This window comes from Equus asinus, chromosome X, assembly GCF_041296235.1.
Source record: "Equus asinus isolate D_3611 breed Donkey chromosome X, EquAss-T2T_v2, whole genome shotgun sequence".
Taxonomy (NCBI): Eukaryota; Metazoa; Chordata; class Mammalia; order Perissodactyla; family Equidae; genus Equus; species Equus asinus.
In genome coordinates, this window is record NC_091820.1 from 110,456,983 (window position 1) to 110,473,301 (window position 16,319).

The window sequence follows — 16,319 nt, forward strand, 5'->3', positions numbered from 1 at the left end:
AAGCCCTCTTTGCCCGTGGATATGGGAACTGGTCTCACTGTTAACACAAGACCTTTTCTCTCGACTGGAAGAGGAATGCAGCTTTAAAAAACTAGTTTTGGGCCAATTGTGTTATTATCGCTGAGGGGGAATGCTGAAGGGAACTCACTGGCTGCCTCAGATATCTGGGCTCACTGAGGAACTCAGCATGTACATTAGACTTGGAGAGGATTAAACCAACTTACAAACAAACACAAAACACCTCTCTGGTTGCAAATTCACTTAGATAAAATAGGGATCCAGGTATAACCCTTTACCTAAATCCCACACAAGTGGCAATTGTACTAATTAGGTAGTTTAGATGGAGAAACTTGGACCACATTAGTAAGTATCTTCAATTGAAAGCTCTCTGAGGACCAAGGACAGCAGGCCTGAGTAATTCTCATTATACAGCTCCTGTCACATAGCACTGTGCAATTAAGCTTGTAGTACATGTTTCTGGCTGAGGGTGAAGATGTGCCAACCTGCACTGTCTTTTTTTGGCTTCTTTTGGTCAGCTTCTTTTGGTTGGTTTGTACTCTTCTCTTCTTCAAAAACCAGTGCAAGGCTTGGCTCCTCCGGCTTTGGTTTCACCTAAAAGAGGGAAAGAAAGAGCTTGAATCAGACTGTGCTCTCCACCCACCCCTGCATGGTTGCCAAAGAAAAGAACATCAGGAAAAAAGTCCTTGATATCCAAATGGTTCTGTTGGGAGCATAACAATACCATTAACGACGGAAATTCTTTCCAATGGCATTCATCACCTGGTGATCATTTTACCTATTGGAAGTAGTTCATCTAGATTGGAAATTTCTGATCTCTGAATGATATGCTGCAGGGAACTCTCTAAAACCCCCCGGAAACCACTGAACCACACTGCAAGGCCATCAGTCTGAAAATGGGGTTGCTGGGCCTGACAACAATCATACTCTTGGCAACACTGGAATTCCCAAATTTGCTTCACCAGGTCTGGGAGCCAAATTCAAATCCTGTTTGGCTTCTTTTCAGGGAATTTATAAAAGCATGAATTACAACTTTCCAGCTGAAAAGAAGAAAGAGGATCGGGGTTTTGTTTGGAAGGAAGAGAGAAAAAGATGAAGCATTCAGCCTTTACACTGAAGGGGTCAAAATTAGCTTAGTATAAACAAGGTTTTCAGAGAATTACGGTGCAGCTTTGGGAATGTCAGAGTAGCACCACACTGAGCAGTGTTTGGAATTCGCTTAGTGTAAGCCTTTATGACATGCTTTTAAAGACAAATGTACAACTCTTTATGCTCCCACTAAAAGTGCCTGTGCAAACAGACTCAGCTCAAAATTATTCACTTTTGAGTGATGAGGTCAGATAGACCTGGGTTCAAATCTCTGCTCCATCATTTTCTCTCTGTGTGACCTTGGGCATGTTAGTCTCTAAATCTCTGTGTCCACATCTACAAATCACAGATAACGGGAAGCCTCCTGTGGGCCTTGCAGACGTAAGAAATTCGAAAGCAGGGAGCAAGTGGCAGCAGCCTTAGTGTCAGAAATGATCCTGGACCCTTTTATATTCATCCATGTGTCAGGGAGAAAGTCACAAGGAAGAAGTAGATGTCACAGTCTTCTTCAAGAGTGCTGCCTAGGTCTTTCCTCAATTAGGCTATGCAGAAGGAAGAAAGTCAGAAGGGTCACACTAAGTTTCCTTTAGCCAACCCTCCCCACCTCCCAGGTTTGCAGTGAAGTGTCCAGGTGATGATGAATGTATAGGGTTTAGCGCATAGCAGTTGGCCACCCTCTGCTTGACACTAAACTATGGAGATCCTCTCAGGGCCCGCCAAGTGTTCATTCAACTTGTACTTTGTTCTCTTTCTAAAGCTAAACTGAGATGACTAAGCAAAGGGCAACATGGTGAGGTGAAAAGAGTCCTGGGCTGGAAGTCAGAAGACTGGGTTCTGGCCCTAGCTCTGCCACCACCAGGGGATTTGACCTTGGGCAAATATTTATGCTTTTATGTCCTTCCCGGTAAAATGTTCGTAACTACAAAATCTTTTAGTCTCTTTCAGCTCTGATTTATAGCCCTTTACTTATAGCCCAGAGTCACTGAGGAATTGGGTGTTTGACCAAAGTGAATCTTCCAGCTAACTGACATATCCTTTTAAACACCAACATCTTCCCATCTGTCTTAGCTTTTAGTAAAAATCTTTTCCAAAGGCATTACTTCCCTATCTTCCTAAACAAAGATCAGGGAACATAGTTCAACTTTTCTTGATGACTCGGACAAATAATGAACACGATCTATCACACTGGACTATGATACAGTGTGGCCCTGAGGGACTTATTGAGGTGGGCAAGGTTCTTGGTCCTTATACTAAATGGCCCCAGATCGTTTCTGTGATCTCTCTCTGTTATCAACTCTCACTTCTCCTTGCTGTCAGATCTCTAAGTCTGATCTGTGGCCATGTTTTCAACAAAATTGGCTTGCCTAAGTGTAGCTCTGCCTGCTAGAAAGTCATGTGACAGGACTTTGTGACATCTATGTGACACCAAGAGATTTTTGGAGAGGTTAATAGCTGAGTTCTGAATGCTTAGAGTTGCTGGGAGCCTGACCTCCAAGTGACTGGAACAATTTGTAACTCATGGGTCTTATCTGATTAATAATTAAAAGGATCCTGATCTGGACTATAGTTGAGTATCTTCTACAAAGAGGGCTGAGCGAATTCCCAGATGCTAAGCCAATAATCAGTTTCTGGGGTTTAGGTCACTGTTTCTGCTTTCTTCAGTGCCTTTTATGTAAGTTCCACATGGTTGGGGCATCCCACCCACTAGATGCAAATTTGCTCACCTCTCTGGGGGTGTCAAGCCTGGGACAGTGCTCTTGACTTTACCGTCCCTACTTAGGGTATGGATCCCCCAAACCATACCACTTCCATAGGAGCAGTTTGCAAAGGTTGGAACTCGTCTTTTATTTTATAGGAGTTTATTCCCGGGCCTCTTGAAGGACTTACAGTCACTTGTGGGTTATTCTTCTTTTGCTTTCGGGGGTTTAAAGCCATCTTGTGTCGAGCCGCTGAGGAATCCAAACAGCCCTGGGTGGTGGCTGGGATGCTGAAACTAAGAGGCAGCTGAGCGCTGCTGGGAGAGGCACGCGTGGCAAACATGGTCACAGACTGTGAGTGAAGAGATCCAGGTGAGGGCTCAAAGGTGCTCTGGAGAGAGTGGGAGAAAAGAAATGAGTCAAACTCCATTTCCTGTCACTGCTCTCAAAGGTTGGAAATTGCTCTCACTGAAGCATTCCTAAAGAAGAAATCCTTCATGAACCACTGTTCATTTTTCCTACAGCAATATTGGCACTTTCAGTTAATAGGCTCATTGGAGGCAAGGTGCACACTTTCTGCTTGTTCCCTTGCAGGTGAAAACAAGAAACAAGAAGTTTGGGTTACTTCTCTGCTCAGAAAGCTCCCCTTTGACCACGGGATAGAAACCCAACCATTTAATGGAGTTTACAATGTCAGAGGGCTTGCATGTTCTCTTGTCCTGTACCGCCTTTTGCTAATAGGATGGGGTGATTGTGGTGAGAGGCACAGTCTGTGTCATTAAAACCCAACAGGGCTTTGGGATTCTCCATAGGAAGGCTTGGCAGAGGGAAGAAAATCAGGTTGGAAGAGGGCTTGTCTGTAAGCTGTGTTTGCATGAATAGCACACTACTTTTACTTATATTTACCGTTCATGGGTGCAAGGCTGATGGGAGCGCCCTGAGGAACTGAGTCCTCCCACCCCCAATGGGGTGGGGATGGAGACTGTCACCTTGTCCTCATTATGGCTGCCTCCACCTCTCCAAACTCTCTGATCCTGGGGCTCCTAGTTGGGTTCCCCTGTAGGAGCTTCAAAATAGTCTTTTCTGGGCTTCTTGACATAGCATTTTCCACACCTCAAAGAGACACCCCAGAGTGCCTCTCATTCCTAGGAAGCTCTAGACATTTGTATTAGCAGAAGTCCCTTTGAAGGCCAGGTGATGAGCCATCTCTCTCCTCGACACCAGTGGCAAATGATGTAGCTTAGAAGGTGGGCAAAATTTCCATTTGTGTTTATTTATTCATTCTTTTCAAACTAGCTTTACACAGTGCCAGGGACCCCTTTGGTATTTTCAGCTTTCATATCCCTTCACATTTCCCCACCTCCATTGTATGTTGATCCATTGATAACCTTAGCTACTATCTTGGTTCCAAATATGGTTCTTTTTTGGCCTGTGATTCCAGTGCCTGAGGACTTAACACAGGGCTAATGGGTGAAGCTGATGATACATCTGGCTCATCGTTCCAGTGTTGGGTTTTTTTTGGTGAGAAAGATTGGCCCTGAGCTAACATCTGTTGCCAATCTTCCTGTTTTTGCTTGAGGAAGATTGTCCCTGAGCTAACATCTGTGCCAATCTTCCTCTATTTCGTATGTAGGACGCCACCACAGCATGGTTTGATGAGTGGTGTGTAGGTCCGCACCCAGGATCTGAACCCATGAACCCTGGGTTGCCGAAGCAGAGAGTGTAAACTTAACCACTATGCTACTGGGTTGGCCCTCATCCTTCTGTTTTTAATTCTAGGAAAAGGAGGAGGAATATTTCAGTCAACTTTTGTGGAGTCAATCACACAAAATTAGGAGTCATCCCAAGCCTTTCCTAACTTCTTTATGCAACTGTCATCCATGAATTTATTTAGCACTTCTTCCTGATACTGCATATTTGACTTGCGTTATCTCTTGGAATTATGAATTTAATACTCAGTGTACCAAGTAATGTCTCTCGTTTTATTGTTCTGAAAATTTTTCATGCTTCAGGGTAGTCTCAAAGTTCTGGTCTCCTGGAACTAGACGAGAACATCTATGTTCCCACTAATCTCACATGATCTATCTCCCCATTTCCTCTCTGACCATGTCTCTTACTACTTTCTGCTCCAGACACACTGCTGGTTTGCTGTTCCTCAAACATGCTATGCATGCTCTTCCCTCAGGGCATTTGCACTTGCTGTTCCCTCTGCTGGGCATGCTCTTCCTCATGTCCATGTGTCTAGCTCCCTCACTTCCTTCAGGTCTTGATACAAAAGGCACTTTCTCAGTGACACCTTCCCTGGCCAACCTATTTAAAATTTTTGCCCTCCACCTTGACACTTCATGATCCCCTTCCCTGTGTTATTTTTTTCTCCTTGGCACTTTGATCACTGTCTAACATACTGCATATTTTGCTTATTCTCTTGTTTATTGTCCATGTCTCCCACTACAAAGATAAACTCCATGAAGAAGGGCTTTCATCTGTTTTACTTACTACTGTATCTCTAACACTTAAAATTGTGCTTGGTACATAGTAGTTGCTCAATAAGTGCTTGTTTAAATGGTGAATTATTTATGTTAAAAGCTTCCACCAGCTGTTGCCTTTTTGAGACATCATCAGAGAAAGCTCCTCTGTTCTCTATCATTTTACATATTCTTTCTGAGACCTCACCAGCTTCAGCCTAAGGGAAATGGAAAAAGTCAAGGAGGTCTGTGGGTCTGGAAACCCCAAAAGGACACCATGTAACTTGCTTTGCATGAAAGCTAATTTATGATGCCTAGACAGCAAGGAGATACACATTTAATAAATATTTTCAATTCAGTTGGTATCCCAAACCTTGTGGTATTAACACTATAGACAGAAGCACTGTTTAGTGAAACTCATTCTATAGCATAACAGAGAAATCTGGCTCAGCAAAATTCTAGCAATTTCTAGATTGAGTGTGCACAGGAGAAGGCTTACCTGTTCCCAATCACAGCCTAAGCCAAGAGTCCCTCAAACTTAATAAGAGCCACTATCCTTCCTGTGCTTTATTGACTCTCATTAAGGAATTGCTAGGCATTAGCTCTAAGCACAGAACCACAGCTATCCTCAATCCTGGGCTAAAAATGAGAGAGCAAAGCCATCAAGCATTATCCCCACCTGATTATGGTGCTCAAGCTCAGGCATGTGATTCAAAACAGCCTCAGGAGGCTCTCTGTTGTTGGGTTTAGAGTATGTTGTATGGGTATAGAGTATGTGTATATTTTATAACTTCCCTTAAACTCACCAGTGAATTAAATAAACTATGCATTAAATAAACTATTCAAACTCTCTGGAACTCTGGGCAGTGTCTCTCAAAGTATGGTCTAGGAATCCCCCAGCATCAGAATCACCCAGATTGAGTGATGAAAAAGCACATTTTAAGGACATTATCAAGATCCGATGAGTAAGACTATCAGGGGAGGGGCCTTAGACTAGCTTAACAGGCTCTCCACGTGAGTCTTCTGGGGACCAGGGTTGCAAACTACCGCCCAATCCTCTGGCATGAAAAGAAAGCCCCCCATCTTCGAACAGAGCACAGCAAGTCGCTAAATAGCCCCATCAAGTGCCTTAGAACAGGAGCCAGCAAGATCCGGATTCCTTCTGGGAAGTGAGGCTCCTGTTTAGTCCCTATCTTTTCCCTCAGCCATATTGGTTAGGAGAAGCCTAGAAAAGTTACCACAGGAGCCAACCTTAGAATTTTATGAGCTACCCAGAAAAAGCAAACCTAATCCCTTCCTGGAAGGTTTCTGAAAGAAAACTGAGTGGAGGAAGTGGGACTTGTTTCTCTACTTTTCCTTCTGCACCCCTCCTGCAACCCCACTCCTCCCTCCCTGCACTCTGAGAGCTGACACACCCTCTCTGTACCCAGTGGCAGATGTCTTCATTCCTTCTTCTGTGTTTAGACGGAGGTTAGCACAGACAACTGCTGATTAACAGCTAGAGTTGAATGACTTTTGCCTCAAGATCTGGGAGCTGTACCAAGCCTGGCACCTATTAATCCAGAATCTTCCTGGAGAAGGAAGCTGGGTCAGGCCTCGGGCCAGGGGAAGGGATCCTTCAGCACTGGTTGCTAGGGGTGCTGGACACTCAGTTGCTGTAAGTTGGGGTAAGGGCTGCTCTTTGGAAAATTAAGACACATTTTGGCTCCTTTTTCCCCTTCTGTCAAGTTTCTAGGCCCAGTGCAAAATAGTTCCATCAATAATGCACCCTTTTGGTCTTCTTTTTGATGGTTCCTTGTCTGTTGTATGATGCTAGGGTTGTCCCCTTTTCCTTTAACGGTTGATAAGAAACACTTGAGTGGGGATAGGGAGCAGTTTGGCTGCTTCTTAGAACAAAGAAGAACCCCAATTACTATGTCTTAAATAAGGGCATTACTTGGTGGCTATTTAGGCCCAGATTTCATTAAGCACTTAGCCTGAAAAGCTGTCACCCTGGGGAAAACCTTACTCTGAAACTGTCTGGGAGGTTTGACACTGGGACGCTGGGGAGCTGGTTTCTGTGCAAGCCATTCAGCCAAAGGCTTGAAAGGCAAGTAGTCTTTCGAACATCTCCAGAAGAAGCAGCAGCTCTTGGTGGGAAAAGTGGTTCTTGGTGCGAGGCTTCTCTACTAAGATGTACTGGCAGAGAGGAACCGTCACACCTTTTGCCGTGTTGGACTTCTGTCCCTGACAGAGGGACGTCAGCAAAATGGCGGGGTGAGCTGACCCAGGACTCTCTCCCCACAAAACTACAACCAAAGAACTGGAACCACGGAATTTCAACCAATAACCCTAATACAGAGACTGTCAGAGACGTACAGCAGCAAGACGATGGAGGACAGAGAGGCTGCAGCTGGCTTCGGAGGAGCTGGAATGGGGTAAGAGAGAACTTCCCTCCCTCCCCTAGAGACTGGGATCGCTCCTGTGGGTGAAGGAAGGGAGCGGGGGAGGGGCCACGCATCTGGGGATCATCCAGGACTCCCACCACCGGTGCAGTGGAAACCCGCTGACAGGGGGAAAGCTTCTGTGTGCGGGGACCCCGTCAAGCCAGGGCCCCGGGAGACCAGAGAGCAAAAGCTGATTGGAATCCAGATCTGCAGTCGAGAGAAACTGCCTCTCCTCCCCCAAGCCGTGCTTCACGCCTGCCATCGCGGCTGAAGGCAGAGGGTTCAGAACGTGTGGCTCTTGACCCCCATCTAGTGGCGACAGGCTGTAACTACAACTGAATACTACCATCATGTGAAAAAACCACTCCTCTACCATCCAGCAATTTATAAAAGCTCCAGACCAGAAGGAAAACAATAAAAACACAGAATTAAGTCCTGAGGACGTGGAAATAGGTAAACTAAGTGAAAATGAGTTCAGAGTAGCTATCATCAAAAAACTCAATGAGGTAAAGGGAAATATAGAGAAACAAGTCAACGAGTTCTGGAGTTACTTCACAAAAGAGATTGAAACTATAAAGAAGAATCAATCAGAAATACTAGAGATGAAAAATACAATGGATCAGATAAAACAGAATATGGATTCCCTGAATGCCCGTGTAGACAACATAGAGAAGAAAATTAGCATAATCGAAGATAGACAGGCTGAATGGCTCCAGACAGAGGAAGAAAGAGAACTAAGGATTAAAAAGAATGAGGAAAATATCAGAGAAATAGAGGATTCAATGAGGAGAACCAATTTAAGAATCATTGGAATTCCTGAGGGCGTGGAAAAGGAAAATGGAGCAGAAAGTGTGCTTAATGAAATTATAGAAGAGAACTTCCCAAATCTAGGGATTGAGGGAGAAATGTGTGTGGAGGAAGCTTTCAGATCTCCTAGATTTGTCAATGTAAAAAGACCTACGGGAAGGCATATAGTAGTAAAAATGGCAAAAATGAATGACAAAGAAAGAATACTCAGGGCATCAAGACAGAAGAAAATAACCTACAAAGGAACTCCTATCAGACTTTCAGCAGATTTCTCTACAGAAACCTTACAAGCTAGGAGAGAATGGAGTGACATATTCAAAACTTTAAAAGATAAAAATCTTCAGCCAAGAACACTCTATCCAGCAAAAATATCCTTTAGATATGAGGGAGAAATTAAATCTTTTCCAGACAAACAAAAGGTAAGGGAATTTGTAACCAAAAGTCCTCCACTACAAGAAATCCTCAAGAAAGCTCTCATACCTGAAAAAAGAAAAAAAGGGAGAAAGGGGTCACAAAACACGGAGTAGGGAGACAAATAGATAGAAGCAGAACAGGATAGCAAATATTCAATTATAGCATTAGGATAAAGGTAAGGAAACCACCAAAGCAAAGACGATCTTATCACTCTAACTACAAACTCATAACACGAGTTGGAATAAGAGATGAAAATAATAATTTAGGAGGGGAAGAGCAAAGGGACTAAATCAGTCTAGGCTAAGTAAGTAGGAGACCACCAGAGAATGGACTATATTATACACGAGATTCTAAATGCAAACTTCAGGGTAGCCACTAAACTAAAAAACAGAACAGAGACACAAAACATAAATAAGGAAAAATCTAAGAAACCCAGCATAAGAAATTGCAGAAGTCAATGGGTAGGCTAAAGCACACAGGAAGAGAAACAAAGGAAACACAGGAAAACCGCAAAACGAGCAACAGAATGACAGCATTAAGCCCTCATGCATCAACACTCACCCTCAATGTAAACGGACTGAACTCTCCAATAAAAAGACATAAAGTGGTAAAATGGATTAAAGAACAAGATCCAACAATTTGTTGCCTCCAGGAAACACACCTCAGCCCCAAGGACAAACACAGGCTCAGAGTGAAGGGATGGAAGACAATACTTCAAGCTAATAGCAAGCAAAAGAAAGCAGGTGTCACAATACTTATATCAGACAAAATGGATTAAAAATAAGGCAGGTAAAGAGAGACACAGAGGGACAATATATAATGATCAAAGGGACACTTCATCAAGAAGAAATAATGCTTATAAATATCTATGCACCCAACACAGGAGCACCAAAGTTCATAAAGCAACTATTAACAGAGGTAAAGGAATATGTTAAAAACAACACAATAATAGTAGGGGACCTGAACACCCCACTCACATCAATGGACAGATCATCCAGACAGAAAATCAACAAGGAGACAGTAGAGCTAAACAAAAAGCCAAAACAATTGGACTTAATAGACATACATAGAACACTTTATCCAAAAACAGCAGAATACACATTCTTCTCAAGTGTGCATGGAACATTCTCAAGGACAGACCATATGTTGGGAAACAAGGCAAGCCTCTACAAATTTAAAAAAATTGAAATAATAACAAGCATCTTCTCCAATCATAATGCAATAAAGCTAGAAATTAATTACAAGAAAAAAGCTGAGAAAGGCACAAGGACGTGGAGACTAAACAATACGCTATTGAACAAGAAATGATCACTGAAGAAATTAAGGAAGAAATAAAAAAATACCCAGAGACAAATGAAAATGATAACACGCCATACCAATTCATATAGGATACAGCAAAAGCTGTATCAAGAGGAAAATTCATCGCAATACAGACACATCTTAACAAACAAGAAAAATCCCAAATAAGCAATCTTAAACTACACCTAACCAAATTAGAGAAAGAAGAACAAACAAAGCCCAAGTCAGCAGAAGGAGAGAAATAATAAAAATCAGAGCAGAAATAAATGCTATTGAAATGAAAAAGGCAGTAGAAAGGATCAATGAGACAAAGAGCTGGTTTTTTGAGAAGATAAATAAAATTGACAAACCCCTAGCCAGACTTACAAAGAAAAAAAGGGAGAAAGCTCAAATAAACAAAATCAGAAATGAGCGAGGAGAAATAACAACAGACTCTGCAGAAATACAACAGATTATAAGAGAATACTACAAAAAACTGTATGCCAACAGAATGGATAACCTAGAGGAAATGGATAAATTCTTAGACTTCTACAATCTCCCAAACCTCACTCAAGAAGAAGCAGACAATTTGAACAGACCAGTCACAAAGAAAGAGATTGAAACAGCAATCAAAAACATCCCAAAGAATAAAACCCCAGGACCAGATGGCTTTCCTGGGGAATTCTACCAAACTTTCAGAGAGGAATTAATACCTATCCTTTTCATGCTATTCCAAAAAATTAGGGAGGATGGAACACTTCCTAACACATTTTCCGAGGCCAACATCACGCTGATACCAAAACCTGACAAGGACACCACGAAAAAAGAGAACTACAGGCCAATATCACTGATGAACATAGATGCAAAAATTCTAAACAAAATTTTGGCAACCAGAATTCAACAATTCAGCAAAAGGATCATACATCATGATCAAGTGGGATTCATACCAGGGACAAAGGGATGGTTCAACATCTGCAAATCAATCAACGTGATACACCACATCAACAAACTGAGGAATAAAAACCACACGATTGTCTCAATAGATGCAGAGAAAGCATCTGACAAGATCCAACAGCCATTTATGATAAAAACTCTGAACAAAATGGCGATAGAAGGGAACTACCTCAACATAATAAAGGCCATATACGACAAACCCATAGCCAACATCATACTCAATGGGCAAAAACTGAGCGTCATCCCCCTGAAAACAGGAACGAGACAAGGATGCCCTCTATCACCACTCTTATTTAACATGGTACTGGAGGTCCTGGCCAGAGCAATCAGGCAAGAAAAAGGAATAAAAGGAATCCAAATAGGGAGGGAAGAAGTGAAACTCTTGCTGTTTGCAGATGACATGATCTTATATATAGAAAACCCCAAAGAATCCATTGGAAAACTTTTAGGAGTAATCAACAACTACAGCAAAGTTGCAGGGTATAAAATCAATTTGCATAAATCAGTAGCATTTCTATATTCTAATAACGAACTAACAGAAAAAGAACTCAAGAACACAATACCATTCAGAATCGCTACAAAAAGAATAAAATACCTCGGGGTGAATTTAACTAAGGAAGTGAAAGACCTATACAATGAAAATTACAAGGCCTTTCTGAAAGAATTGGATGATGACATAAAGAGATGGAAAGACATCCCATTACATGGATTGGAAGAATAAACATAGTTAAAAGGTTCATTCTACCTAAAGCAATCTACAGATTCAATGCTATCCCAATCAGAATCCCAATGACATTCTTCACAGAATTAGAACAAAGAATCCTAAAATTCATATGGGGCAACAAAAGACCCAGAATTGCTAAAGCAATGCTGAGAAAAAGAACAAAACGGGAGGCATCACAATCCCCGACTTCAAAACATACTACAACGCTACAGTAATCAAAACAGCATGGTACTGGTACAAAAACAGGTGCACAGATCAATGGAACAGAATTGAAAGCCCAGAAATAAAACCACACATCTATGGACAGCTTATCTTCGACAAAGGAGCTGAGGGCATACAATGGAGAAAAGAAAGTCTTTTCAACAAATGGTGCTGGGAAAACTGGAAAGCCATATGTAAAAGAATGAAAATTGACTATTCTTTCTCACCATTCACCAAAATAAACTCAAAATGGATCAAAGCCCTAAAGGTGAGACCTGAAACCATAAGGCTTCTAGAAGAAAATGTAGGCAGTACACTCTTTGGCATCAGTATTAAAAGGATCTTTTCGGACACCATGTCTTCTCAGAGAAGGGAAACAATAGAAAGAATAAACAAATGGGACTTCATCAAACTAATGAGCTTCTTCAAGGCAAAGTAAAACAGGATTGAAACAAAAAAACAACCCACTAACTAGGAAAAAATATCTGCAAGTTATATATCTGACAAAGGCTTAATATCCATAATATATAAAGAACTCACACAACTCAACCACAAAAAATCAAACAACCCTATCAAAAAATGGGCTGGAGACATGAACAGACACTTCTCCAAAGAAGATATACGGATGGCCAATAGGCACATGAGAAGATGTTCATCATCGCTGATCATCAGGGAAATGCAAATCAAAACTACACTAAGAGGGGCTGGCCCCGTGGCCGAGTGGTTAAGTTCTCGCGCTCCGCTGCAGGCGGACCAGTGTTTTGTCAGTTTGAATCCTGGGCGCGGACATGGCACTGCTCATCAAACCACGCTGAGGCAGCGTCCCACATACCACAACTAGAAGGACCCACAACGAAGAATGTACAACTATGTGCCGAGGGGCTTTGGGGAGAAAAAGGAAAAAAAAAAAACTACACTAAGATATCACCTTACACCCGTTAGAATGACAAAAATATCTAAATCTAATAGTAACAAATGTTGGAGAGGTTGTGGAGAAAAAGGAACCCTCATCCACTGCTGGTGGGAATGCAAACTGGTGCAGCCGCTATGGAAAACAGTATGGAGATTCCTCAAAAAATTAAAAATAGAACTACCATACGACCCAGCCATCCCACTACTGGGTATCTATCCAAAGAGCCTGAAGTCAGCAATTCCAAAAGTCCTATGCACCCCAATGTTTATTGCAGCATTATTTACAATAGCCAAGACATGGAAGCAACCTAAGTGCCCATCAACTGAAGATTGGATAAAGAAGATGTGGTATATATATACAATGGAATACTACTCAGCCATAAAACAGAACAAAATCGTCCCATTTGCAACAACATGGATGGACCTTGAGGGAATTATGTTAAGTGAAATAAGCCAGTTAGAGAAGGATAATCTCTGTATGACTCCACTCATATGAGGAATTTAAAAATGTGGACAAAGAGAACAGATTAGTGGCTACCAGGGGAAAGGGGGGTGGGGGGTGGGCACAAAGGGTGAAGGGTTGCACCTACAACACGACTGACAGACAATAATGTACAACTGAAATTTCACAAGATTGTAACCTATCATTAACTCAATAAAAATTTTTAAAAAAAAGATGCACTGGCACAGGGTATGAGACCCGATATCGGCTGTTAGGATTTTAATTTCCCTTCATGTGTCAAAGCGGCCTGTGTGCCCATTCCTGAGAATTCCTGTGCAGCTGCTGCCTCACTCAGAATCTTTGCTTCATAAAAACTGTTATGGCCACCATTTTGCCAACCTGAAAGTTCTAGGAGGTGGAATTTCACATATTCCCTGCTGCTCACCTCCTCTCACAATCTCTTCAATTTCTTAACTAGATAGAGAATAAGAACATGAACTTTGGATTTGAATAGGCCTGAAGTTGAGATCCTAGCCATGCTATTTATTAGCTGTTTGACCTGAGACAAGTTACCTAACCTCATTGAGAGCCTCAGTTTCTATGTCTCTAAATTAGGGGTAATAATAATATACACTTTAGTGTGCTGTGGTAAAGATGAAATGAAATGATACATGGGAAGTACCTTTCGCATAAGAAAGTCTCACTGTTAGCTGCTGCTGCTATTGCTGGGTGTTGGTTGCCCAAAGAGAGCTGCTGGACTCCATGTGGTTTGGTGGCAAATGCTATAGATTTGGGCAGGAGTCGTGGGTTTGAGTCCCAGCTCTATCTCTGATTGGCTCTGTGGCCTTGGGCAAGTCATTTCACCTCTCTGAATCTCAGTTTTTTTCATCTAAAACGGGAATAATAGTATTTTCCCTATCTACCTTACAGAGTTTTTGAGAGAATCAAATACACCTATATATGCAAAATCACTTTGTAAGCTACAAATTTCTATGGAACAATGGGGAGGCAGGCATTATGTTCTCCTTTGATGTATCAGAGGATTTAAAGAAAAAAAGAGTGATCTGAGTTTCAGAGACCTATTTGTAAATAGTAACAGTGAATTATGAAGTAGGCCATCGGGGGTAAAGCAAGAGACATGATAAGGAGGCAACGTTGCAGTAATCTAAATTAACTCTCCATTGGCCAATACAATGGAATAACTGGCAGCTACTTAACCCCCATGATGTTAAATAGCAACATCTATCCTGCAATGGAACTAAAGCCCAAGTGTTTAATCAGTTCAAACTTTAGGCACCAAATAGCTGATAGACCCCTCTCTCAAGAGTAAAAACTGATGAGCTGTATATGCATGACTTCTTTTCCACACAATTACTTTTCACCATGAAAAGCAGTATTGAAGAAAAATATTCTACAGACTCATTAGGGAATACAGATGAAGATGAGCTGGGTTGAGAAGGTGGCAGGCGTCAGGGAAGTGCTAAGTAGGAGGTTCCCCTGGTCAAAGGGTGGGCTAGAGATGGTGAGGGTATGTGGGGGGCGTGGATTAGTCAGGTCCCACTAAGTCAGACTCCCTGTGATGGGAGCCTTGGGCTTGTGTCTCTGTGTGGCAAAAGCTGAGGTCAAGCAGAGAGTGACAGTGGCTCAGTATGTCATATAAGCTACACAGAGATACCTGTTCATCCTCACTGCCCATCTCTCCTATACTCAAAGAATAGAAGCCACTGAACCGGGTCAGAGGGCTGTGAGACCCAAAGAGGAAGATCACTCAGGGAAGAAACAGCAAGCTTTGGTAACTAGAACTGAAAGGGACAAGGCACCTAACTCTTCACCCGAGGAAATGTGGAAGAAATAGGCTGAGACGACAAGGGTTTAAGACAGGCCTTCCTATTCTGTCCCAGGGGATTTAGAGGAGAAAATAAGCCTAGGGTAAAAGATTTCCTGGGATAACATGTGTTTCCCCCTGCCACCAGTAGGAGGTAGCAGCTCAGAGAAGAAAGAATAAAACAGCAAACTTGGAAAGACTCCTCTGAAGGGGTAAAGATTTAGTCATCTTTTATTGACCCCTTTATCAGATATATGACTTGCAAATATCTTCTCCCAATCGTTAGGTTGTCTTTCCGTTTCGTTTTGCTGATGATTTCCTTTGCCTTGCAGAAGCTTTTTAGTTTGATGTAGTCTCATTTGTTTATTTTTTCTTTTGTTTCCCTTGCCTGGGGAGACATGGTATTTAAAAAGATACTGCTAAGACCAATGTTGAAGACCATACTGTCCACGTTTTCTTCTAGGAGTTTTATGGTTGCAGGTCTTACATTCAAGTCTTTAATCCATTTTGAATTAATTTTTGTGTATGGCGTAAGATAATAGTCTACTTTCATTCTTTTGCATATGGCTGTCTCGTTTTCCCAACACCATTTATTGAAGAGACTTTCCTTTCTCCATTGTATGTTCTTGGAGCCTTTGTCAAAAATTAGCTGCCTATAGATGTGTGGGTTTATTTCTGGGCTCACAATTCTGTTCCATTGATCTGTGTGTCTGCTGACTTCTCTATTTAGACAATTTAGTCTTCTGCCTAGCTCCCTAGTTGATGCTCAGTGAGAAGGCAGTAGGAGCTGGGTTTGTGGTAAGGCCTTTGGGGATATAAGAGTTGGGGGTCATAATTTATGAGAAGCTCAGAGAAGCATCCAGGCCAGCACATCTGGTTGGGATGGTGATTACAGTTGCTTCTCGGGATGCTGCTGCTGCTATTGCTGCTGTTGCTGCCACCTGCCCCTCATGTGTTCAGCACAATGAACTAACAAACCAGGAAGCATGGCAGAAATATCTAGGGAAATCTCATCCTTGGGGGTGGTAGGGGTTTGACTGTACCACCAAAGACTAGACTTTCTGCCT

General features: G+C 42.2%; 1 protein-coding gene across 1 annotated transcript in view; it reads right to left on the reverse strand.

Annotated features, from left to right (window-relative positions):
• KIAA1210 (KIAA1210 ortholog) overlaps positions 1 to 16,319 on the reverse strand; it is a 64,605-nt gene that overhangs the window by 10,797 nt on the left and 37,489 nt on the right. Inside the window, exons 6-7 of the mRNA XM_014838667.3 lie at positions 2,995 to 3,195; positions 504 to 612 (exon numbers count right to left, since the gene is read on the reverse strand). Of these exons, the coding sequence (XP_014694153.3) occupies positions 504 to 612; positions 2,995 to 3,195 (310 nt within the window). The remainder of the gene's footprint in view (positions 1 to 503; positions 613 to 2,994; positions 3,196 to 16,319) is intronic.